Source organism: Equus caballus, chromosome 1, assembly GCF_041296265.1.
Source record: "Equus caballus isolate H_3958 breed thoroughbred chromosome 1, TB-T2T, whole genome shotgun sequence".
NCBI lineage: Eukaryota > Metazoa > Chordata > Mammalia > Perissodactyla > Equidae > Equus > Equus caballus.
In genome coordinates, this window is record NC_091684.1 from 160,974,985 (window position 1) to 161,001,582 (window position 26,598).

The following is a 26,598-nucleotide window of genomic DNA, read 5'->3' on the forward strand; positions in this document are numbered from 1 at the left end:
TGCCAATCTTTAAAAAAAAAAAAAAAAAAAGCAATAATCAAAAAGGAAAAAGACTGAAAAACTGAACTATACTTATATTTAGAACTTCTATCCATCAAAAGACACCATTAATAAGAGAATGAAAAGTCAAACTACAGTGAGGGGAGAAAATATTTACCACATATATAACCAGGGGCTGATAATCAGAATATATAAAGAATTCCTTCAAATCAGCAAGACAGACAACCCAGAAGAAAAACAGGCAAGAGATCTGAACAAGGCCTTCACAATAGAAGATATCCAAACGGCCAAAAAAGGTATGAACAAACGCTCAACCTCATTAATAATCAGCAAAATTAAAAATTAAAACAACAAAATATAACTATACACCTACCAGAATAGCTAAAATTAAAAAGATTGACAAAATCAAGTGTTAGCAAGAATGTGGAACAACAAAACACTCAAAACACTGCTGGTTTGAATGTAAATTGGTACAACTTTGGAAAACTAGTATTACACGTGAAAGTTGAAGATAGACAAATGCTATGACCCAGGAATTTCAATACTCTATTATTAACCCGTTGAAAAGCATACACATGTGCACCAAAACGTATACAGAAATGTCCTCAGCAGCCTTTCTTATAAAAGCAAAAAACCAGAAACAACCCAACGTCAACCATGGGTAGAATGAATAAGGAATACAAGATAGCAACGACAAAGAACTACTGCTACACGCAAAGACATGTATGAATCTAGGCAATGTTGACCAAAGCCAGACACAAAAATAGAAACATACAGTCTTACTTATGTAAAATTCAGAAACAGGCAAAACTAGTCAAGGGCGTTAGACGTCAACACAGTGGCTCCCTTCGGGGAGAAGCCGGGAGAGTATTAGACCAGGGGGAACAAGTGCTGACAGCATTCTACTTCTTGAGTGCTGATTACACAGGTATGTTCATTTTGTAATAATTCATGGAGCTGTGTACGCTTTGATCTGTGCATTTTTCCATACGTCTATTACACTTCACTTTAGAAGTTGTTTTAAAAACCAAATCTCCCTACAGATCATTCCGTAGGCATCACTAAACGGTCTTGCGCGTTGGATACCGAAAATCTCCTTTCGGCAACTGGAGGCCGGCACTTTGTGAGCGCAGCAGGGCGTGAGGGAGAGAGGGCTGACCAGAAATCCGGAAACCCCGGCCTTGACACTCAACAGCTGCGACTTTAGGTCACTTACGCCTCCCCGGATCTGGGCTTCCTCGGCCACGCCCCTAAAGTGGCTGGGGGGAAAGAAAGGCCCCCAAGGCTGCTCCCAGCTCTAAAGACTGGGCTCCGCTGCTGTTCTCGCCACCACGAGCTCCCAAAGTCGGACGGGCCCGGGCAAGCCCCTGCTCCGCCCCGCCATGTTGGAGCTTCTCCCTCGGCGCAGAGGCGCCCCATAAGCCGGCTGGAGGGGCACGGGCCTGGGGCCGGTCCGGCTACCGCGGGGACGAGCCCAGCGGCGGAAAGGGGCCCGGGCCGCGCCTGACACCCTCACCTCGGCCTGCAGCGCCGCTCGCTCGGGCGGGCTGCGCGCTCCGACTTCCCTCCGCTGGCTTGGGCCCGGCCGCCGCGGACAGACTCCAGACCCCCTGGCCTGCGCCCCGCTTCTCTACTCCGTCGCTTCGGCCTCTGCACACAACCCAGGCGAGCTTCGGCTAGGGACTACGCGCCTCGGAGTGCGTCTCGGCCCCCCTCAGGCCTCCGTCTCAGGCCTCAGCGCCCGCTCTCCCCGGCGGCTTTCGGAAATCCCGCCAAACCTCCGTCAGGGTCACGCCCGCGTCAACGTAACGTCTCCCCGTCCTTCTCGGATACGCCTTCTGGCATCTTCGGCCACTGCTAGCGAGTCTGAGGTGGGACCACGGAGCTTGACTTTGCCTGCTATTATGGATTGCCCTCTTCCTTTCCCCCCTAACGACTAATTAAAAATTTGGGACTTGCACCTTTCTTTTCTTTACCAGACCGAGGACTACAACTCCCAAGAGGTAGTGGGGTAGGCCTGAGACTACAACTCCCAGTATGCCTCGCCGGAGGACGCCGAGGGATTAGCTCCTCAATCCCTCTGGGAAATATCCTGGCTCCAGAGAGCTGTTAGTGATTTGCTTCTGAAGTTTCTTCTTTTTAAATCTTTTTGTTGTTGTAACATTGGTTTATAACATTATATAAATTTCAGGTGTACATCATTATATTTCGATTCCTGTGTAGATTGCATTATGTTCACCCCCCAAAGACTAATTACCATCCCTCAGGATACACATGTGCTTAATCACACCTTTCGCCTTCCTCGCTCCCCACCTCCCCTGTGATAACCACCAATCCAATTTCTGTCTCTATGTGATTGTTGTTTTATCTTCTACTGATGAGTGAGATGTATGGTATTTGACTTTCTCCCTCGGACTTACTTCACTTGCCATGATACCCTCAAGGTCCATCCATGTTGTCACAAGTGGCTGGATTTCATTGTTTCTTATGGCTGAGTAGTATTCCCTTGTGTACATACACCACATCTTCTTTATCCATTCGTCCCTTGATGGGCACCTAGGTTGCTTCCAAGTCTTGGCTATTATGAATAATACTGCAGTGAACATAGGGGTGCATGTATCTTTACTCATTCGTGTTTTCATGTTCTTTCAATAAATACCCAGCAGTGGAATAGCCAGATCGTATTGGAGTTCTATTCTTAGTTTTTTGAGGAATCTCCATGCTGTTTTCCATAGTAGCTGTGCCAGTTTGCACTCCCACCAGCAGTGTATGAGAGTTCCCTTCTCTCCACATCCTCTCCAACACTTCTTGTTTCCTGTCTTGTTAATTATAACCGTTCTGACAGGAGGTGATATCTCATTGTAGCTTTGATTTGCATTTTCCTGATAGTTAATGATGTTGAACATCCTGTGATGTGCCTGTTGGCCATCCGAATATCTTCTCTGGAGAAAGGTCTGTTCAGATCTTTTGCCCATTTTTAAATTGGGTTGTTAGTTTTTTTGTTATGGAGATGTATGAGTTCTTTATGTATTTTGGATATTAAGCCGTTATTGGATATATGGTTTGCAAATATCTTCTCCCAATTGTTAGGTTGTCTTTTCGTTTTATTGATGGTTTCCTTTGCTGTGCAGAAGCCTTTTAGTTTGAGGTAGTCCTGTTTGTTTATTTTTGTTATTGTTTCCCTTGTCTGGTCAGTGAAGTTTCTAAACATGGGCTTTTGGCACTTTGGGTTGTTGTGAGCCTCTGACTCAGTCAAATTGCCAGAGCCGGGCACTTTCTAGGCCCCTGCAGGTGGTGGAGCTGAGGAAACTCAAGTAGACATGTTAAGCTGGGAAATAGAGCTTGTGGAGGGGAGAAAGAAATGACTGAAATATTAGTTAAGCTGTGGTACTTTACTGGGTGTTTGCAGGACTCCGGTGGAAGGAGGCATTGATTTTGAGAGGGTAAACCTTATTGTTGTTTACTAGGAAGTTTGGCTTGTGATTCCAGTTTTAAAGGGTAAATAGGGTTTCCTGGGCAAAGAAGAAGAGATGTAAGACATAAGCAGATAGAGCAGTTTGGGTGTGGAAATTAATGATGTGGTTAAGGAATAGTATTGTCTGAAGAGAGAGGGAAAGTGTTGTAAGAGGTGCCGAGACTGGAAAGTTATGTTTGGTTCAGGATGTGAAAAAGCTTAAGACCACGTATGGAGCTTGGTCTTTACTTTTTAGGTAATGGGGAAATCATTGAAAGTTTTTAAGCAGACGAGTCATGTGGTTAGATCTGCTTTTTCCTCCACCACTCCTTTATGTTTGTGGAGTGCTTTAAAGTTCATTAAGTTTTTATTTAATCCTCACACCATTATCTTGTGGCAATGAAGGATAGATTTCAGGAGAGTGAAAGTAAAGACAGCGAAAACCGTTAGGAAGCTTTCGCAATATTTCAGGCAAGAGATGAAGGCGTGAGTTAGAGCAACACCAGAAAGAACAGATTCAGGAAGCATTCTGGGGGTAGAGCCAAACTAACTTAGTGATTACACAGGGTTCCTGAGGATGATAGTGAGTTGCTTTCCATACCGAAGATACCCACCTTTCCCTCCAGTTCTTCACACACTGTCCTCCTCAGAACATCTGCAGACCCCTCTTGGCTGAGTGAAGTCTCGTGCATTTGATCTTTCATTAAAATGAAGTTCCTGTGTCTATGTGGATGTCAAACCAGAGAAGCCCCATCTGCAGAAAGATAAAGAAATTGAGAGACTAAGAAAGTAGGAGAGAGTCTGAGACGGAAAGAAAACAGTTTCGAATTCTGACTGCTTTCCAGATCTCCTTTCCAATTTCTTAGAGGCCCAACAACACTTACTGCTCTGGAGGTCCATGGGATACCCCTACATGCCAATAAATCTCCCTTCCATTTTAGTGTAGAGTAGTTTTCTGTTCCTTTCTTCCAACAACCCACTAAGAACTTGGAAATAAGACAAACTAGATTTCTCACTAACAGTTAAATTAACAATCCATGAGAATATTTATAAATGTGTAATTGAAAGGTTTTGGATATATCCCAAATTGTAATCGAGGTGTCCTATCTGAAATCTCAGGGAGACAACCTCTAATAAGACCAAAACTTAATAAGCAGAAACCTAATCTTTTATCTTAAGAAAAATAATCTCAGGGGCTGGCCTGGTGGCACATTAGTTAAGTTCATGCACTCCACTTCAGTGGCCCAGGGTTCACCAGTTCAGATCCCCAGAATGGACCTATACACCGCTTATCAAGCCGTGCTGTGGCAGGCATCCCACCTATAAAGTAGAGGAAGATGGGCACAGATGTTAGCTCAGGGCCAATCTTCTTCAGCAAAAAAAAAAAAAAAAAAAAAAAAAACCCCACAGGCTTGGCAGTGGATGTTAGCTCGGGGCTAATCTTCCTCAAAAAAAAAAAATCTCATTGGCATAGTCAACCTGGAGCATGGAAAGGGAAACCCAGTGTCACGTCAAGGTGATCCATTTGAGTAGTGTGAGGAAGATTTAGTATTAGGAAGTCTCTAATTATAATTGACCACATTAATAGGTCAAGGAGAAAAACCCTATGGTAAATTTCATCATTTTGAAAAGGCATTCATTAAAATTCAACATAAATTCCTGATTAAGGGGAAAAAAGGTAAAAAGGAATTAGATGTTTCCTTAACATGATCAAGAAGAAAACAGATATCCCAAACAAGCTGCTGTCATCTGCTTACCAGTGAAACACTTTCATTAGAATGAAGAGCAAAGTTGTCTATTGCCACTATTATTTACTATTGTTCAGGAAGTGCCACTAAGTGTAATAATAAAAGCATGAAATAATAAAAAATAATTTAAAAGTAAATAATAAAAGATGTAAATGTTGGAAAAGATTTACAGATATGATTATATACCTGGACAGTTTAAGGGACAATAGTGTAACTGATTACAAAATATAAAAAGATCAGAGCTTTATTAAGTACTAACAATAACTAGACAATGTAATAGAAAAAAAGATCCCATTCACATTGGAAACACAAAACATTTCTGGGAATAAACTTTTAGAAATGTTCAGGACCCATGTGGAGAAATCTCCAAAACTGCGTTCCCAGAGGAGAAGGCTCAAGATTATAAAGTTGAAAATTCTCCAAAATCAGTGAATTCCCAATAGAAACCCCAGCAGGATTTGTGGCAGTCACTGTTGGTTGCCTACGTAACAGTCATTGCTCTTCTTTATGGCTAAGAGAACCTAGTCTACAGAAGGTTGCTCACCAGTAAAATTTTGGATGACTTTGCCTTCATCTGTATTCTTTTATGTATTGTTTGAATTTTTGGTATGAATTTGTTTTGACCTTATGATGATAATTTAAAAATCGTAACAAAAATGTAAAATGCCTCAGGATAAACTTAACAAGAAAAGTGCACATCCTGTAAGAAGGAAACTTTAAGATCTTAAAGGACACAAAATAGAAAAGCATACTATCTACTTGTTTTGGAAGACTCAACATCTTAAGCATTTCAGTTCTCCATTAGTTGATCTTTGAATTTAGTGTAACATGATCTCAGTATAAATGCCAACAAGATTTTTTTGGGAAGTGATCAAACTAGTTCTCACCTTTATAATGGTAAAATAAAAAGCAAGAAGAGCTAGGAAAATCCTGAAGTAACTAGAGCCTGAACCAACCAAATATTAAAACATATTATAAAACTACAATAATTAAAAAGTACTTGTACGAAAAAGATAGGTCAATGGAACAGAATGGTTTTCCAGTGTCTTAGTTTCCTATTGCTACTGTAACAAATTACCACAAATTTAGTGGCTTGAAACAACAAAAATGTATTATCTTACAGTTCTGGAGGTCAGAATTCCTAAATGGGTTTCATTGGCCTGAAATCAAGGTGTTGGCAGAATTGTGTTCCTTCCGGAGGTCCTAGGAGAGAATCTCTTCCTTTGCCTTTTCTAGTTTCTAGAGGCATCTGCATTCTTTGGCTCAAGGCCCCTTCCTCCATCTTCAAAGCCAACAATCACTCTGACCGCTGCTTCCAGCATCACATCTCCTTCTCTAACTCTGACATTCGGCCTCCCTCTTATAAGGACCCTTGTGATCGCATTGGGCCCACCCTAATCCAGCATAGTCTCCCCGTGTCAAGATGCTTCAAAACATCTGCAAAGTCCCTATTGCCGTGTAAGGTAACATTCACAGGTCTCAGGAATTAGAATGTGGACATTGGGGGACTATTATTCTGCCTGTCATACTCAGATATAGATACAAATACATAGAGAAATTTAATATATGATAAAAGAAGCATTCTGAATCAGTGGGGAAAAATAGGCTGGTTAGTAAATGGTGCTGGGATAACCACATAGCCATCTGGAAAAAATTATTTGGGATACTTATCTCATACTTTATGTTAAGATAAGTTTCCAAATAGATTGAAGATATAAATGTAAAGTATTAAACCATAAAAGTTCTGAGAGAAACCATGGATCTTACAGTGGGGAAAATCTAAATATGATGCAAGCCCTAAAAGCTATAAAATAAAATATTGATACATTGGACTATGTATCTTTAAAATTCTAAATGGCAAAACTCATCATAAATAAAGTCAAATAACACAACAAAGTGGGGGGAAATTTGGAACCTGGATCACAAAGAGTTATTTTCTCTTATATTTAAAGACGTCTTACAAGCCAATGAGAAAGATAAATAACTCAGAAAAATGGGCAAAGGTTATCAACAGACAGTACACAGAACAGGAGATAAAAATTGCTCCAAAGTATAGGTAAAGAAGCTTACTTCACACATAATGAAAGAAAGGCAAATTAAAACCATATTGTGATACCATCAAAAAGTTTGGAAGGGGCCCTCCTGGTGGTGTAGTGGTTAAGTGCACACGTTCTGCTTAGGTGGCCCAGGGTTCCCTGGTTTGGATCCTGGGTGCGGACATGGCTAATCCTTTGTTTTTAAGTTGTACTTGCTTACAGGAACCAAGGCAGAACATTGCCAGAGGGCCAACCGCAGGATGGGTCCAACCCAGAAGGGTCCAAGATGGCGATGGGGTGCCATGGGCGAAAGGAAATGTGTGCAAAAGGTGCCGTGTGCAAGAAGGGAAGATCTGCGCGTGCCCCAAATGCACTTGCCCTAAGCCATGATGTGGAGACCCCACCCCCTTCACATCCTGTAAGAACCCTGCTCAGCTTTCCTTCCGGGTAGAAGGTGTTTCAGAGCAGGAGCTCTGCCTCCTCCATTCATTGATCAAGGAATAATGTTCCTGCTCTGCTATTCTGAACCCAGTCTCATTCTATTGGCAGAAGCAGCTCTGGCAAAAGGACCCACTTGTGGGTCACTGGTTCCTTAGGGCTGGGTAACAGTATTTAATTAAAAGGAAAAAAATATATGTTAGAAGTTCTTTATGTGCTGATCTGAACCTATCAAGAAAGGTAGTTAAGTGAAAAGGAAAATGAATAATAGTGTATATTGATGTGCTATTATTTGTGTAAAAAAGAGGGAGAAAAGAAATGTATATATATATTTTTATTTTTATTTTATTTTTTTAAAGATTGGCACCTGAGCTAACATCTGTCGCCAATCTTCTTTTCTTCTTCTTTGCCCTAAAGCCCCCCAGTACATAGTTGTATATTCTAGTTGTAGGTCCTTCTGGTTGTGCTATGTGGGATGCCACCTCAGCATGGCTTGATGAGCAGTGCCATGTCCATGCCCGGGATCCAAACTGGTGAAACCCTGGGCTGCTGAAGCAGAGCGAACTTAACCACTCGGCCACGGGGCTTGCCCCAAGAAATTCCTATTTCACACTCCTACCTAGTTGCATACAGGTTTGCTTTTGTACACAGGATAGCTTTAGAAGAATGGACAAGAAACTAGTAACATTGGTTGTCTCCAAGAAGGGAAATTGTCTGTCTGGGGGCAGAGTGAAAGGTGGCTTCATGGCACAAGGGATTGTGCATTGGACTTCTAGAGGCTGAAGGCATTCAAAGAGAAACTTTTTACTTTCCTTTTGGTACTTTTGTTTGTTTGTTTGTTTTGCTGAGGAAGACTCACCCTGAGCTAACATCTGTTACAAATCTTCTTCTATTTTGCATGTGGGCCACCACCACAGCATGGCCACTGACCAGCAGTATAGGTTTAAATCTGGGGCCATATGAATGTATTATCCACTCAAAAACTAAAAATAGTACAGATTTAGATCTTATTTTTTAAAAAAGAGCACTCAATAAAATTTTTAATTTGGAAAATTTTTAAAGGATAGAGGAACACCAATAGCAAGAATTTGGTATAGTCTAGGGAAGAAAAAAAAGAAATTTGGCATCAAAAACAGTTGCTGGGGGGCCGGCCCCATGGCCGAGTGGTTCAGTTTGCACACTCTGCTTCGGTGGCCCACAGTTTCACTGGTTTGGATCCTGGGTGCAGACATGGCACTGCTTGTCAGGCCATGCTGAGGCGGCGTCCCACATGTTGCAACTAGAAAGACCCACAACTAAAATATACAACTATGTACTCGGGGGATTTGGGAAGAAAAAGCAGAAAAAAAAAAAGAAGAAGATTGGCAACAGTTGCTAGCTCCGGTGCCAATCTTTGAAAAAAAAAAACAAAACAGTTGCTGGGGGCCAGCCTGGTGGCGTAGTGGTTAAGTGCTTCGGCAGCCTGGGTTTTGCCCGTTCAGATCCCAGGCACGGACATACACACCACTCATCACGCCATGCTGTAGTGGCATCCTACATACAAAATAAAGAAAGATTGATACAGATGTTAGCTCACTGACAATCTCCCTCAAGCAAAAAGGGGAAGATTGACAACAGATGTAGCTCAGGGCCAATCTTCCTCACCAAAAACCAACCAACCAACCAAAAAAAAAACAGTTGGAACAAAACATATACATTTAATAAAGTGTTCCATCAAGCTTCCCTAAAGCCTGTATCAAATCTCTCTCAGAACTAGACTACTTCTAGTTACTTGGCTACCAAATAAACCTTTTTTCACTTCCAATTTTTTTGTTTTGAAAAAATTCAAGCCTACAGAATGTTGAAAGAATGGTACAATTAAACACCTGTGTACCCGTTACCTAGATTCATCAGTTGTTAGCATTTTGCTATATTTTCTCTCTCTCTCATTTTCTGTCTCACTCACACACATACATCACATACATATATACACATATATACTTTTTTTTTTTTTTGCTGAGAAAGATTAGCTCTGAGCTAACATCTGTTGCCAATCTTCCTCTTTTTTTGCTTGAAGAAGATTAGCCCTGAGCTAACATCTGTGCCAATCTTCCTCCACTTTATACAAGGGATGCTGCCACAGCATGGCTGACCGGTGCTATATGTCTGCATCTGGGATCCAAACCCGTGAACCCTGGCTGTGGAAGTGGAGCATGCAGAACTTAACCACTATGCCGGGGCTGGCCCCCCCTTTTTTTCTGGCATTACAGTAAAACTTTATTTACAAAAACAGGCAGCTTTGCTGCAGTCTTGTGAAGTAGATAGGATTATTTCTCTTTGGCAAATATATGGAGATACAGCTGTCATTTTCTGAGTTTCTCCATATCAGATGCTTTAATTGCAGATTTAGAAAATCTGTCACAATACTGCATTTCCTTGTTTCTAAGATTCAGTTGAGTATCAGATGCACCTCTGATTTAATAACTGCTTTTTTGGGGAAAGAAAGAAACAACACTCTATTAAATGTATAAATCGATTGTGAAGACATGTCCTAAGAAACGCTGAGGTGATAAACAGTACATCTGGGAATTAATGTATGGTAAAATACTTGCCACTGCTTATTGGACACTTGCCACATACTGGGTATCGAGCTGCATACATGATATGTCAGTTCATTTGATTCTCCCACCAATCCTTATTCATTTGCTCATTCATATTTTTAACAGATATGGATTGGTATCTGGCTTACTGTGCGTCACTCTCGGCTGGATACCAAATGCAGAGGCCCCTCAATGAGGGTCAGAGAGAGGACGGGGGGGTTGGGGGGTAGCAGGTTATGTAACATGCCTACTTTTGAGAGGACACTTGTTTTACACATAAGGGAAGAACCTGCACATAGCGTCTCTATGACTTGCTTCGTGCCTTAGAGATAATCAATGGCAGAGCTAGGATACTGACTGCAAAGTCCACCTTCTCCTTGTCAGGTGTACAACTGAGAGTAGAATCCTGTGGACTGGGACCAGGGAGTGGATGCCACCCCGAGGTAGGTTTTTGTTCAAGATAAGGAGGAACGTTCTAATGGTTAAACAAGGCCGTGAATGCTCCCTCACTGGAGCTGGTTGAGCACTATTATGGATGCTTATCTGCCAGAAATTTTACATCTGCAATAAATGTACCCCACAGGAGATTTCAACACTGATTCTTGATCCCGCGGTCATGGTCTTGTTCACTTAACTAATCAAAGTAGGTATTAGAGAAACTGAAACAGTTAACTATTTCTTCTTTACTTTTACTTATTCTTATGGCTTTTCCCTGGAGGAAAATAATAGCTAACATTAAGTGAGAATTCATCATACATCACACTTTATATGCACACACACATGCCTAGGTATATATATTTCTCTCCTTTGTCCATTATGACAGCTTTGCAAGGCAGATGGTGTTTATTATCTTAGTTTTATAGACGAGGCATCTGAGGTGCAGAGGTCCAGTCTTTGCCCAAGATCACATAGCTGGTGAAGGTAGAATCAAGCCTCAAACTTGAGCATGTCAGACTCCGAAGTCCCTGCTCTGTCCACTGCATAGCACGGTCAGTTTTGCTTCGGCAGATTGCTAAAGCCTTTCTGTGGAGGAGTGCATTACATCAGGAATGTGGAAGAGGGCAGAACATAGTGTTATGGGGGCAGTGCAGCATCTGGAAAGCTGGGTAAGTTGCTAACATGTGTTTTCATGCTGCAACTATATAATATCTGTATTTCAAGTGTTAGAACTTTCCACGATAGCAGGCATATCCATATTCAAAGAGAAGGTCAAAACACACTTGAAAACTAAATAGAAATTGTTTTAGGTTATTATCCCCCATACACCCCCCTACTATTGATATAACATAATTCTTTTTTGGGGGGGAGTCCTTTTGACTTAATATAAAGGGAATGTAAATATTCCACGTTATGTTTCAGAGGTGCTATACATATTATCTTTAGAATATTCTTACAAGTGTTTTTAATTCTTTCAGTGTACTCAAAATCTATCCATTGATAGTTACAAGATTGAAGTTCTGGGGCTGGCTTGGTGGCTCAGTAGTCAAGTCTGCACATTCCACTTCAGCAGCCCAGGGTTCGCCAGTTCAGATCCCAGATGCAGACCTATGTGCTGCTTGTCAAGCCATGCTGTGGCAGGTGTCCCAGATGTAAAGTAGAGGAAGATGGGCACGGATGTTAGCTCAGGGGCAGTCTTCCTCAGCAAAAAGAGGAGGATTGGCAGCAGATGTTAGCTCAGGGCTAATCTTTCTCAAAAAAAAAAAAGATTGAAGTTCTGGCTTTTACCTGCTGAAAGTAATCACAGGTCAGGATGGTAGTAGGAGGAGTCATAAGGGATCTGCAAGACCAGGAACTGACTCCCCGTGGCACAGGGAACATTCCAGATCAAAGCAGGAGAGCAAGAGGGTTTTTGTGGCAAAGAATCCATGATTGGACACTACAGGAAAGGGGTTTCATCGATTAATTTCCAGCAGTGGGCCTGATATCGAACCTGAAGTGAGTTTGCTCACCTGCTGAGCAGCAAGCCAATTTTTGACACCAGGTGTAGTGGAAGAAAGTAGGCATTTTATTGCAAAGTGCTGAGCAAGGATAGTGGACAGCTAACACTATAATCCCAAACTCTCAGAAAAGCTACAAGTAAGGGTCTTTATTTAGGGTTTTATGTAGGGGAGGGAGAGCCTGTGGCCTTGCTGGTCAGCGTTGTCCCACCAGCCTGCGTTTGGCCTTGTGAGGCTGCTTGCAGCAAGGAGGATGGTGAGATAAGGGAGTCTATGGATGAGCGTCTTTGGTTGTCTGCCTGGGGTCGATGATGGATTCTGATGCTAGGAAGTCGAGGAGTTGGGCTCTGGGAAGCTTCAGCTTCTTGATAGTCTCTGGATATTGGTTTCCCTGTAATAAAACCATAAAGGACCTCTAACTAGCCAAAATATTAGCATGAGGCCATCTGGGTTCTAACAATTTGTAACTTCTATTTGCCCTGTGAAGTTCAGGGATACAAAGGTTTGAAACAACGGATATTTAAATATGAATGTAACTTAAAGAAGCAGGTGAGGGGGACAAGTGCTTTTGGTTTTAACTCCATATACGCTTGGTTCAATGTAGGGGAACTGATATCAGGGCCGGTATCAGGCCTTGTGTGAGACAAGATGTGGTAGATTCTGCTCAGAGCAGATAGCTACTCCCAGCTCTGTGAGAGTCCTGTCATGGTGGGAAGCTAATGTCTCTTTTTGCCTACTTCCATTCTTAGAGGATAAACTCCAGAGAAGCTGGCATCCTAGGGACTGATATCCATCCCAGGTGGAATCAGTCTTGGGAAAGGAGTCTGTCTCCATTGGGTTCATGACTCCGTAAAATTGAGTCTGTACAACTGGTTCTCAGATACTGGCTACCCCTGTGGTTTTTTTTTTTTTTAGATTTTATTTTTCCTTTTTCTCCCCAAAGCCCCTCACTGCATAGTTGTATATTTTTTAGTTGTGGGTCCTTCTAGTTGTGGCATGTGGGACACCACCTCAGCATGGCGTGATGAGCGGTGCCATGTCCGCATCCAGGATCTGAACCCGTGAAACCCTGGGCTGCAGAAGCGGAGCATGCGAACTTAACCACTCAGCCATGGGGCCAGCCCCTACCCCCATGTTTTGCAGGTGGAACTAGGGTCACAAATCTTCAGGAACCAACTTTCAGAGACTTCCATCAAAAATAGATACCCTAAAGGAAGAGATGGATGAAGCTGGAAATAAAGTAGAAGAGTGCAAGGTAGGAGAATTTCCTAATAAATATGTACTTACATGAAAATTCATCAAAATTTTGTTCCGCAAAAGACCCTGTTAAGAGGACTCAAAGACAAAGTACAGACCGAGAAAAACATTTACAAACCACATATCTGACAAAAGAATTATATTTATAATACATAAAGAACTTTGAAAACTGAACAGTAAAAACAAAAACAAAAAACAATTAGAAAATGGGCAGAAGGGATGAACAGACATTGCATTAAAGAAGATACACAGATGTCAAATAAGTACACAAAAAGATGTTAGCCATTAGAGAAATGCACATTCAAACCACAGTACTATCACTATACATATATTACAACAGCAAAAATAAAAAATAGTGCTAATACTAAACGCTGATGAGGATGTAGAGAAACTGGATCTCTCATGCATTGTTCATGGGGGCATAAAGTGGTGCACCCACTATGGAAAACAGTATGGCAGTTTCTTATAAAACTAAACATACACTTGCCCTATGGACAAAGCGGGTGCACTCTTGGACATTTATCCCAGAGAAATAAAAATGTATGTTTATACAAAACTTGTACCTGAGTTTTCATAGCCACATCACTCATAATAGCCCCAAACTGGAAACAGCCCAGGGTCCTTAAATGCGTGAATGGTTAAACAAACTGTGGTACATCCACACAATGGGAATAATCCTCCACAGTAAAAGGGAACAAATTATTTATACATATGACAACTTGGGTGAATCTCAATGGCATCATGTTGAGTGGAAAAAACCCTAGTATCGCAAGGTTACATATCTTACAATTCCATTTATATAACAATTCTAAAATTGATAAAATTATACAGATAGAAAACAGATTAGTGTTTGCCAGGAGATACGGACAGAGGCATTGGTGTGACTATAAAGTGGTACTGTAAGAGTCATAACTCTCTGGTGATAGACCAATTCTGTATCTTGATTGTGGTGGTGGCTACACAAATCTATACATGGGATAAAACTGCATAGAACTATACACGCACACACAAATGAATTGCATGTAAAAACTAGTGGAACCAAAGGTCTGTAGGTGCCTCACAGAAGTGGAATCATACAATATTTGTCCTTTTGTGTCCAGCTTATTTCGCTAAGCATAATGTTTCCCAGGTCCATTCATATTATAGCATAAATCAAAATTTTACTTCTTTTCATGGCTGAATCCATTGATTGTATATACTGTGTTTTATTTATTCATTCATCTGTAGTATGTATATACTACATTTTGTTTAACCTTTCATTCATTGAAACTTGGGTTGTTTCCACCTTTTGGCTGTTGTGAATAATTCTGCTATGAACGTTGATGTAAAATACCTTTTCGAGTACCTGCTTTCAATTCTTTTGAACATATACCTAGGAGTGGAATTCCTAGGTCATATGGGAGTTCTATGTTTAACCTTTTGAGAAACTGGTCAACTGTCTTCCACAGTGGCTGCATCATTTTACATTCCCATCAGCACTGCACAAGGTTCTGAATTCTCCACATCCTTTCCAACACTTGTTTTCTATTCTTTTATCATCCCATCCTAGTGGGTTTAAGGTGGTGTCTCACTGTGGCTTGAATTTGCATTTCCCTAATGACTAATGATCTCAAACATATTTTTCATGTACTTGTTGGTCACTTGTATATCTTCTTTGGAGAAATATCTATTCAAGTCCTTTGTCCTTTTTAAAAATTGAGTTGTCTATTATGTTGTTAAATTATAAGAATTCTATATATATTCTGGATACTAGACTCTTATCAGGTATATGATGTGCAGATTTTTCTCCTGCTCTTTAGGTTGTCTTTTCACTTTCTTGATAATATCCTTCAGTGCACAAAAGTTTTTGATTTTGATGAAGTCTAGTATACCTGTTTATTGTTGCTTGTGCTTTTGGTGTCATCTTTAAAATTCCATTGCCATATCTGTATGTGATGGAGATTTATCCCTGTTTTCTTCTAAAAGTTTATAGTTTTAGCTGTTACATTTAAGTTTTTGATCCATTTTGAGTTAATTTTGTATATGGTATAAGGTAAGGGTCTAGCTTAATTCTTTTGTATGTGGATATCCAGTTTTCCCAGCACCGTTTGTTGAAAAGACTATCTTTTCCCCATTGAATAGTCTTGTTACCCTTGTATAATTGACCACATATGTAAGAGTTTATTTCTGGGCTCTCTATTCTATTCCATTGATCTTTACATCTGTCTTTATGGCACTGCCATGCTGTTTGACTACTGTAATTTTGTAGTAAGTTTTGAAATCAGGAAATGTGAGCCCTCCAACTTGGTTCTTTTTCAAGATTTTTTTTGGCTATCCAGTGCCCTTTGCAATTCCATACAAATTTTTAGGACCAACTTTTCCATTTTCCATCCTGCAAAAAAACATGCTGGTGGGATTTTGATAGGGATTGCATCAAATCTGTAGATTGCTTTAGATAGTACTACTGCCATCTTAACAGTTTAAATCTTTCAATCCATGCACATGAAATGTCTTTCCATTTATTTAGATCTTCTTTAATTTCTTCCAGCAGTGTTTTGTTGTTTCCAGTGCATAAATCTTGTACCTCTTTAGTTAAATTTATTCCTAAATATATCATTCTTTTTGATGCTATTGTAAACGGAATTGTTTTTCTTAATTTCGATTTTTGGATTGTTCATTGCCAAATATGTAGAAATACTATGGATTTTTTTGAGGTTGTCTTTTTTTTCAGCTTTATTGAGGTATAGTTGACAAATAAAATCGTAACATATTTAAAGTATAGAACATTATGATTTGATATAAGTATCCATTGTAAAAGGATTCCCATCACTGAGTTAATTAACACATCCATTACCTCACATTTACTCTTTTTTTGGGGGGGGGTGAGAACACTTAAGTTCTGCTCTCTTAGCAAATTTCAATTATACCATAAGGTATTACTAACTGTAGTCACTGAAATACTATTGATTTTTATATAGTGATGTTGTATCTTGCAACCTTGCTGAACTTGTTTATTAGTTCTAATAGTTTTTAGTGAATTGCTTAGGATTTTTTATACACATACAAGATCACATCATCTGCAAATAGCTTTACTACTTCCTTTCTAGTCTGGATGCTTTTTCTTTCCTTTCCTTGCCTAATTGCCCTAATCATGTATAAAGAAAATGTGGTATATTCATATGATGAAATATTATTTATATGAAATGTCCAGACTAGGTAAATTTATAGTGATAAAAAGTAGATTACTAGTTGCTTTAGAGGTGGGCTGGGCAGAGGTGATGTGAAGATAGGGTGCAATACCTGATGGCTATGGTTTTTGTTGTTTTTGTTTGTTTTGCCTGCATACAACTCAGCATTTATTACACGTAGGGGAGGAGGGTTTCACTCTGTCCAGCAGTGGCCAAAGCATGGGGCCCTGGTAGTACAGGCACTTGGTGTCCTCCACCCTGGCATTGTGTGACTGGAAGAACACTGCCTCTTTGTGGCCACACTTTTGGCACAGGCGGTCCTTGTTTCGCAGCAACGTGGGGTCTTGAGACACTTCAGCGATGATCTGGATCAGGTTGTCCACTTCCTGTGTGATTTTTTTTTTAGCTTTTATTGAGATTATGATAGTTTACAACCTTGTGAAATTTCAATTGTACATTATTGTTTGCCAGTCATGTTGTAGGTGCACCAGTTCACCCTTTGTGTCCACCCCCACCCCTTTCCCCTGGTAGCCACTAATCTGTTCTCTTTGTCTACCTGTTTAACTTCCACATATGAGTGGAGTCATACAGAGATTGTCTTTCTCTATCTGGCTTATTTCACTTAACATAATTCTCTCAAGGTCTATCCATGTTGTTGTGAATGGGACGATTTTATCCTTTTTTTTTTTTTTAAGATTTTCTTTTTTTCCTTTTTCTCCCCAAAGCTCCCCAGTACATAGTTGTATATTCTTCGTTGTGGGTCCTTCTAGTTGTGGCATGTGGGACGCTGCCTAGGCATGGTTTGATGAGCAGTACCATGTCCGTGCCCAGGATTCGAACCAACGAAACACTGGGCCGCCTGCAGCAGAGTGCGTGAACTTAACCACTCGGCCATGGGGCCAGTCCTGATTTTATCCGTTTTTATGGCTGAGTAGTAGTCCATTATATATATATATATATATACCACATCTTCTTTATCCAATCATCAGTTGATGGACACTTAGGTTGCTTCCACATCTTGGCTATTGTAAATAATGCTGCGATGAACATAGGGGTGCATGTGACTTTTGGAATTGCTGATTTCAAGTTCTTTGGATAAATACCCAGTAGTGAGATGGCTGGGTCATATGGTATTTCTATTTTTAATTTTTTGAGAAATATCCATACTGTTTTCCATAGTGGCTCCACCAGTTTGCATTCCCACAAACAGTGTATGAGAGTTCCTTTTTCTCCACAACCTCTCCAACATTTATTACTTTTTGTTTTCAATATTTTTGCCATTCTAACAGGTGTAAGGTAATAGCTTAGTGTAGTTTTGATTTGCATTTCCCTGATGATCAGTGGTGATGAACATCTTTTCATGTGCCTATTGGCCATCAGTATATCTTCTTTGGAGAAATGTCTGTTCATGTCCCCTGCCCATTTTTTGATTGGGTTGTTTGATTTTTTGTTGTTGAGTTGTGTGAGTTCTTTATATATTATGGAGATTAACCCTTTGTCAGATATATGACTTGCAAATATTTTTTCCCAATTGGTGGATTATTTTTTTGTTTCAATCCTGTTTTCCCTTGCCTTGAAGAAGCTCTTTAGTCTGATGAAGTCCCATTTGTTTATTCTTTCTATTGTTTCTCTCATCTGAGAAGACATGGTGTCCGAAAAGATCCTTTTAATACTGATGTCAAAGAGTGTACTGCCTATATTTTCTTCTAGAAGCCTTATGGTTTCAGGTCTTACCTTTAGGTCTTTGATCCATTTTGAGTTTGTTTTTGTGAATGGTGAAAAAGAGTGGTCAATTTTCATTCTTTTACATGTGGGTGTTCCGTTTTCCCAGCACCATTTGTTGAAAAGACTTTCTTTTCTCCATTGTATGCCCTCAGCTCCTTTGTTGAAGATTAGCTGTCCATAGATGTGTGGATTTACTTCTGGGCTTTCGATTCTGTTCCATTAATCTGTGCACCTGTTTTTGTACCAGTACCATGCTGTTTTGATTACTGTAGCTTTGTAGTATGTTTTGAAGTCAGGGATTGTGATGCCTCCAGCTTTGTTCTTTTTTCACAGGATTGCTTTAGCAATTCTGGGTCTTTTGTTGCCTCATGTGAATTTTAGGATTCTTTGTTCAATTTCTGTAAAGAATGTCATTGGGATTCTGATTGGGATTGCATTGAATCTGTAGATTGCTTTAGGTAGTATGGACATTTTAACTGTGTTTATTCTTCCAATCCATGTGCAAGGAATGTCTTTCCATCTCTTTATGTCGTCATCAATTTCTTTCAGGAAAGTCTTGTAGTTTTCGTTGTATAGGTCTTTCACTTCCTTAGTTAAATTCACCCCAAGGTATTTTATTCTTTTTGTTGTGATTGTGCATGGTATTGTGTTCTTGAGTTCTTTTTCTGTTAGTTCGTTATTAAAGTATAGAAATGCTACTGACTTATGTAAGTTGATTTTATACTCTGCAACTTTGCTGTAGTTGTTGATTATTTCTAAAAGTTTTCCAATGGATTCTTTGGGGTTTTCTATATATAAGATCATGTCATCTGCAAACAGTGAGAGTTTCACTTCTTCACTCCCTATTTGAATTCGTTTTCTTCCTTTCTCTTGCCTAATTGCTCTGGCCAAAACCTCCAGTACTATGTTGAATAAGAGTGGTGATAGATGGCATCCTAGTCTCATTCCTGTTCTCAGGGGGATGGCGCTCAGTTTTTGCCCATTGAGTATGATGTTGGCTGTGGGTTTGTCATATATGGCCTTTATTATGTTGAGGTAATTTCCTTCTATCCTCATTTTGTTATGAGTTTTTATCATAAATGGCTCTTGGATCTTCTCAAATGTTTTCTCTCCATCTATTGAGATGATCATGTGGTTTTTATTCCTCAATTTGTTGATGTGGTGTATCACGTTGATTGATTTGCAGATGTTGAACCATCCCTGTGTCCCTGGTATGAATCCCACTTGATCATGATGTATGATTCTTTTGATGTATTGCTGAATTCAGGTTGCCAAAATTTTGTTGAGAATTTTTGCATCTACGTTCATCAGTGATATAGGCTTGTAGTTCTCCTTTTTCGTGCTGTGTTTGTCAGGCTTCGTATTAGAGTGATGTTGGCCTCGTAGAATGTGTTAGGAAGTGTTCCATCCTCCCTACTTTTTTGGAATAGCTTGAAAAGTATAGGTATTAAATCCTGTCTGAAAGTTTGGTAGAATTCCCCAGGAAAGCCATCTGCTCCTGGGGTTTTATTCTTAGGGATGTTTTGATTGCTGTTGCAATCTCTTTCCTTGTGATTGGTCTGTTCAGATTGTCTGTTTCTTCTTGACCTAGCTTTGGGAGGTTGTAAGAGTCTAAGAATTTATCTGTTTCCTCTAGGTATCCATTTTGTTGGCATATAGTTTTTCATAGTATTCTCTTATAATCCGTTGTATTTCTCCTCTTTCATTTCTGATTTGTTTATTTGAGCTTTCTCTCTTTTTTTCTTTGTAAGTCTGGCTAGGGGTTTGTCAATTTTATTTCTCTTCTCAAAGAACCAGCTGTTTGTTTTATTGATCCTTTCTACTGCCTTTTTTGTTTCAATAGCATTTATTTCTGCTCTGATTTTTATTATTTCTCTCCTTCTGCTGACTTTTGGCTTTGTTTGTTCTTCTTTTTCTAATTCAGTTAGGTGTAATTTGAGATTGCTTATTTGGGATTTTTCTTGTTTGTTAATGTGTGCCTGCATTGTGATGAATTTCCCTCTTAATACAGCTTTTGCTATATCACATATGAGTTGGTATGGCATGTTATCATTTTCATTTGTCTCCAGGTATTTTTTGATTTCTTCAATGCTCCATTACTTGTTGAATAGCATATTGTTTAGTCTCCACATCTTTGTCCCTTTCTCAGCTTTTTTCTTGTAATTAATTTCTAGCTTTATAGCATGATGATCAGAGATGCTTGTTATTATTTCAATTTTTTAAAATTTATAGAGGCTTGCCTTTTTCTCAACATATGGTCTATCCTTGAGAATGTCCCATGCGCACTTGAGAAGTACATGTATTCTGCTGTTTTTGGATGGAATATTCTACAAACGTCTATTAAATCCAACTGTTTTAGCTTTTCATTTAATTCCACTGTTTCCTTGTTGATTTTCTGTCTGGATGATCTCTCCAATGATGTGAGTGGGGTGTTGCGGTCCCTTACTATTATTGTGTTATTTTTGATATCTTCTTTTAGGTTTGTTAATAGTTGCTTTATGAACTCTGGTGCTCCTGTGTTGGGTGCATAGATATTTATAAGCGTTATTTCTTCTTGATGTAGTGTTCCTTTGATCATTATATATTGCCCCTCTTTGTCTCTCTTTACCTGGCTTATCTTGAAATCTACTTTGTCTGATATGAGTATTGCAACACCTGCTTTCTTTTGTTTGCCATTAGCTTGGAGTATCATCTTCCACCCCTCCGCTCTGAGTCTGTGTTTGTCCTTGGAGCTGAGGTGTGTTTCCTGGAGGCAACAAATTGTTGGATCTTGTTCTTTAATCCATCTTGCCACTCTGTGTCTTTTTATTGGAGAGTTCAATCTGTTTATGTTGAGGGTGATTATTGATGTATGAGGGCTTAATGCTGTCATTCTGTCACTCATTTTCTGGTTTTCCTGCATTTTCTTTTGTTTCTCGTCCTGTATGTTTTGGTCTAACCATTGATTTCTGCAGTTTCTTATGTTGTGTTTCTTAGTTTTTTCCTTATTTATTTTTTGTGTCTCTGTTCTGCTTTTTAGTTTAGTGGCTACCCTGAAGTTTGTATTAAGAATCTTATGCATAACATAGTCCATTTTCTGATGGCCTCTTATTTCCTTAGTCTAAACTGATTCAGTTCCTTTCCTCCTCCCCTCCTAAGTTATTATTCTCATATCTTATTCCAACTTGTGTTGTGAGTTTGTGGTTAAAGTGACATGATTGTCATTATTTTTGGTGTTTTCCTTCCCTTTATGCTAATGTTGTTGTTGAATATTTGCTATCCTATTCTGATTCTATTTGTCTCCTTACTCTGTGTTTTGTGACCCCTTTCTCCCTTTTTTTCTTTTTTCAGGTATGAGGGCCTTCTCGAGGATTTCTTGTAGGGGGTGTCTCGAGACTATGAAGTCCCTTAGCTTTTGTTTGTCTGGGAAAGATTTAATTTCTCCCTCATATCTGAAGGATATTTTTACTGGATAGAGTATTCTTGGCTGAAGATTTTTATCTTTTAAAGTTTTGAATATGTCATTCCATTCTCTCCTAGCTTGTAAGGTTTCTGTAGAGAAATCCGCTGAAAGTCTGATAGGGGTTCCTTTGTAGGTTATTTTCTTCTGCCTTGCTGCCCTGAGTATTCTTTCTTTGTCATTCATTTTTGCCAGTTTTATTGCTATATGCCTTGCAGTAGGTCTTTTTACATTGACAAATCTAGGAGATCAGAAAGCTTCCTCCACACATATTTCTCTCTCATTCCCTAGATTTGGGAAGTTCTCCACTATTATTTATTGGAGCATGCTTTCTGCTCCATTCTCCTTCCCTTCACCTTCTGTGATACCTATAATTCTTATGTTACATTTCCTCATTGAGTCGGATATTTCTCAGAGACTTTCTTCATTTCAATTTAGTCTCACTTCTCTCTCCTCCTCTGTCTGAAGCAATTCAGCATATCTATCTTCGATTATGTTGATCTGCTCCTCTATGGTGTCCACATGAGCATTCAGGGAATCCATATTTTGTTTTATCTCTTCCATTGTGTCTTTTGTCTCTAGTATTTCTGATTGATTCTTCTTTATAGTTTCAATCTCTTTTGTGAAGTAGCTCCTGAACTCATTGAACTGTTTATGAATATTCTCTTTTACCTCATTGAATTTTTTGACGATAGGTATTCTGAATTCATTGTCATTTAGTTTACTTATTTCTGCATGCCCAGGACTAAATTCTGGGTGCTTGTCATTTTCTCTCTAGTCTGGAGTTTTGGTGAACTGCCTGATGCTGGAAGTATGGGTTTTTCCCATTGTGATATTATTTGGTTGTAGTTACAGCCTATTGCCACTGGATGGGGGTTGAGAGCCGTGTATTCTGAGCCCGTTGCCTTCAGCCGAGATGGCATGGCACAGCACTGGGGTGGGGGTGGGGGGCATTTTCTCTAGCATGCAGTCCCAGGTTTCCTGATCAGCTCTCACTATCTGGTCTTCTGGGGTCTTGGCTTGATGAGGTCACCCCACGCAAAAGCTTTCGCCCCATTAGAGGGCTTCCCTCTAGGCTGCAAGGGCACTACAGAGTCCTGGGTGATCCTGTGGATGTGTGACCTCTCCTCCACTCCTTCCCTCACAGAGCCTCCCACGGCAGCAATCCCAGTCTTTAGGGGAGGGAGTGAAGTTCTCTTATCCCATTCCAGCTCCTCCAAGGGGGGCTCCAGCCTCTCTGCCCTCCATCATTTGGCTGTTGTGACTCTCCAAGGATGCCTGTGATATTAGGATATTTTCTGTTGGAATACGGTTGCTTCTTTTTGTTGTATATTGGATGGGAGAGAGCCCTGGGCAAGCTCATTCTGCCATGACACTGATGTTCTTCCTGCATGATTTTAACGACCTAGATGCAGCTGTTATTGACTTCCTGCTAGTAATCACAATTTTGGCACTTGTAGAGTGCGATTTTCCTTGTCCTCCTTGGGGCAAAGCATGTTGTTACATATCTGGTAGAATTGAATACCCATGAAGCCAGGCTTATAGGTCCTGTCTGATTCCATAGCAACACCTATGGGTTTTAAAAAGGTTTTGGTAAAATACACATAAAATTTGATATCTTAACCATTTTTAAGTATACTGTTCAGCAGTGTTAAGGACATCCACACTGCTGTGCAAACAATCTCTAGCACTTCTTTTCATCTTGCAGAAGTGAAACTCTATGCCTATTAAACAAGTCATTTCCCTCCTCCCCTCCCCTCTACTTTCTGTCTCTGTGAATTTGACTGCTCTAGGTAGCTCATGTAAGTGGAATCACACAGTATTTATCTTTTTGTAACTGGCTTATTTCACTTCGCATGTCTTCAGGGTTCATCTATGTTGTAGCAAGTGTCAGCAGTTCTTTTTTCTTTTTTTAAAGATTTTAGTTTTCCTTTTTCTCCCCAAAGCCCCCCGGTACATAGTTGTATATTTTTAGTTGTGGATCCTTCTAATTGTGGCATGTGGGATCTTGCTTCAGCATGGCTTAATGAGTGATGCCATGCTCGCACCCAGGATCTGAACCAGTGAAACCCTGGCGCACCAAAGCAGAGCGTGCCAACTTAACCAGTTGGCCATGGGGCCGGCCCCTAGAATTTCTCTCCTCCTTAAGGCTGAGTGATATTCTATTGTATGTAGGGGGTCCCCATTCCTAGCATTTCTGATTTAGCAGGTTTGGGGTGAGGCTGATGCTGCTAGTCTAGGGACTATACTTTGAGAATCACTCCATTAACTCACAGAAACAATAGTTTCCTGAGGAACTTCAAAGTAGTTTTCTTTCACCGTCCTTCAGAGACACAGGGATAACTGTGGTTTGTACATGGTTCTTACATCCAGGTCCTGACGTATTTTAATCTTATCTCAGTTTTCAAATAGGTGGGTGTTTCCAGAGGAAGCTTTCTTTGGTATGTCTTCAAAGGTCTATTGGATACATGGTAAAAACACTTTTCACTTCATAAAGAGACACTGCTTAAAAAAGATTGCATATAATAAACTTATTTTAATAGTGCAAAAAATAATCTGCTTCCAATAAGTGAAAGAAAAACTTCCAAAAATGTTTAATAAAAACAGCCAATACTTTGAACAAATACAAATAACTAGGTAAATAATACAATTATGTACTCCAAACCCAAGAAAGCAGAGACCATCTTTACAAGCCAAATCATTCGTGGAGCTGGTCATTCTAGGTTACCAAAATGCAGAAAACAAAACTTCTACTTTTTAGGCTTACAGAAAAGAAAGAAAACAACTCTAGCAAGAAAAGTAAGTTTCACCAGAAACAGCCCATATTGATAACTTTAAAAGTTTTTCAAGGCGTTCATACAAACGGAACATTTACATCTTTATTTTTATGGCAAATGACTTCTGTGTTCATTTTTGAAGTTTAAAAGACCATGTGATCTTTTGACTAATAGCTCAGAAGTAAAAGCCAATCAAGAGGGAAGATAACATTCATGGGACCCAGAGGACTTTAACCTGATCTTAAAATATAAAGCAAAATTTTAAGATGAATTAGTTTAAAAATCCAAATACATTGTAGTTTAGAATTAAACACAAAAGAAACAAAAATTACCATGATTAGGATTTGAATGAAGTTTGGGTAAAAGTTTTTTCATATTTATCTATCTCACAGATAATACTGATCATTCAATATCAATGAATATGTTCATTTTTGTGTATGCAAAAGGTATGGCTTCAGAAACCAATACTCATATTAAGTTCATTACTGCTGCAGGAACTTGACAGAACTGGCATTTTGAATGTGGCATATAATTATTTAAGAAAAGGAGCTTGAGAATTTTGCTGTAAGGCATACTTCAGAAAGACAGAAACTTCCAAGGCAGAAGGGTATCTCTCTATACATCTCTGCGCATTTCTATATATCTCCTTACTACATCACAAATACAAAAACAATATTAATATATTTACATGTATGAGTTGGACTAAAATGAATTAAATTTCCTACAAAATTATACTTATTAAGAAAACACTAATAGACACTATATAATAAAAGGAGGCAAGGCCCTCAAGAATAGATCATTCCAAAGGTTGAGTGCTATTGCTTTCTCTTAATATTTCTTGAATGGAGAAAAAAGAGGATGAGTAGTTTGTAGACAGACCTGTGTCTACTCTAGAAATATCTGCTAGACAGAAGCCAGGCAACCTAAAAATCATAGCTCTACATATGGGGAAATGGCTAATATTTTTGTCCGTGGTGACACCTTCTCTTACATTTAAAAGTTACTCCTTCAGGTTTGTACTAAAGCAGAAAGCACCACTTTGGTTAGGAGAAACTTTCCCTAAGTGTTCTATTACTTAGACTTTTGGTAGAAAGATGATCAAGTTGATTAGCAGGTTATTTGAGGCCTTTCATCATTCCTGACTGTAGAGATTTAAAAACTAACCATACAAATTAACTATAACATCATCAGAAGGAATTTTACTAGGCTTCTCTCCATGACCTAAAGACAAAGATTAAACAGCAGTGGAGATTCTGACATAATGTCATTATTAAGTATACTGTGCTTGGTTGTTACAGCTGTGGTCCATGGTTCTAGTGGGAGAAATGGCAGTCCTGAAGAAGATCTCGGTAAACTTGCTTGACTACATTCTTTAGGTAGTTGTCCTCCAGTGGCACTTTAGATAGAATGGTAGTGATTTCATTTTGGCTGGAAAGAACAAAATGTTAATTAATTTTTCTGGAAACTTACACTTATCTCCATTTCAGTGGAATTCATGTTTTTGGGTACCTTCTCTGAGTCTCCTAGGAAGCACAAATAGGATTTCCAGAAATAATTAGACTGTCCAGTTTGAACTTAGATTCCAAAGCAAGGCCTAAGAACCAATTCTTATGTAAGTGTGAGGTATCTTGACCTAATTGTTTTCCCTGGCTATAAAAATCTAAACTGTTGGTGTTTCCTGATGGATTTGAGGTGAGCATATTTTAAGCTCTGCCATCTTACAATCTGTCAGCAATGTGTCTAAAGGGTCACAAAATATATACTAGACATGAAATATTTTTAGTTCTGGTTCCACAGACTAATTGAGAAAAGCATTATGACTGCACAGATTTTTAAGTGATTATTCTGTTAAGGCCATAAAAGTTATTCACATATGATCTGGGCTAAGCTTATGCAAGACTTTTTTCCCTTCTTGATTCCTGTTTTATGTAGGAGTGTTCAAAAAGTAGAACAAGTATAGAGCTAGGCCATGTGCTCACTTCGGCAGCACATATACTAAAATAGAGCCAGCCCTGATGGCTTAGCAGTTAAAGTTCGGCGT

The 26,598-nt window shown here is 39.5% G+C and overlaps 3 protein-coding genes across 7 annotated transcripts in view; 1 reads left to right on the plus strand and 2 right to left on the minus strand.

The window, feature by feature from the left end:
• Window positions 1-1,791, minus strand: part of RAD51 (RAD51 recombinase) — a 29,974-nt gene extending 28,183 nt beyond the window's left edge. Inside the window, exon 1 of one of the 2 annotated variants that reach the window (XM_001503522.6) lies at window positions 1,517-1,791. The gene's annotated coding sequence lies outside the window, so the exon portion shown is untranslated. Of the gene's footprint in view, window positions 1-1,216 lie in introns of both variants that reach the window. The other variant, XM_023619869.2, reaches the window with a different exon arrangement.
• LOC138918772 (uncharacterized) lies at window positions 739-2,212 on the plus strand. Its single transcript, XM_070241918.1, has 3 exons — window positions 739-928; window positions 1,423-1,871; window positions 1,980-2,212. Exons 1-3 carry the CDS (start codon window positions 739-741, stop codon window positions 2,013-2,015), a joined length of 675 nt encoding a protein of 224 aa, XP_070098019.1. The 3' UTR covers window positions 2,016-2,212.
• A 22,084-nt stretch (window positions 2,213-24,296) lies between these two features.
• The window catches only part of KNL1 (kinetochore scaffold 1), a 56,374-nt gene continuing 54,072 nt past the window's right edge, over window positions 24,297-26,598 (minus strand). For all 4 annotated transcript variants that reach the window (XM_070271916.1, XM_070271907.1, XM_023619892.2 and 1 more), the window contains exon 26: window positions 24,297-25,985. In XM_070271916.1, coding sequence (XP_070128017.1) covers window positions 25,871-25,985 — 115 coding nt within the window. In that variant the 3' untranslated portion in view covers window positions 24,297-25,870. The remainder of the gene's footprint in view (window positions 25,986-26,598) is intronic.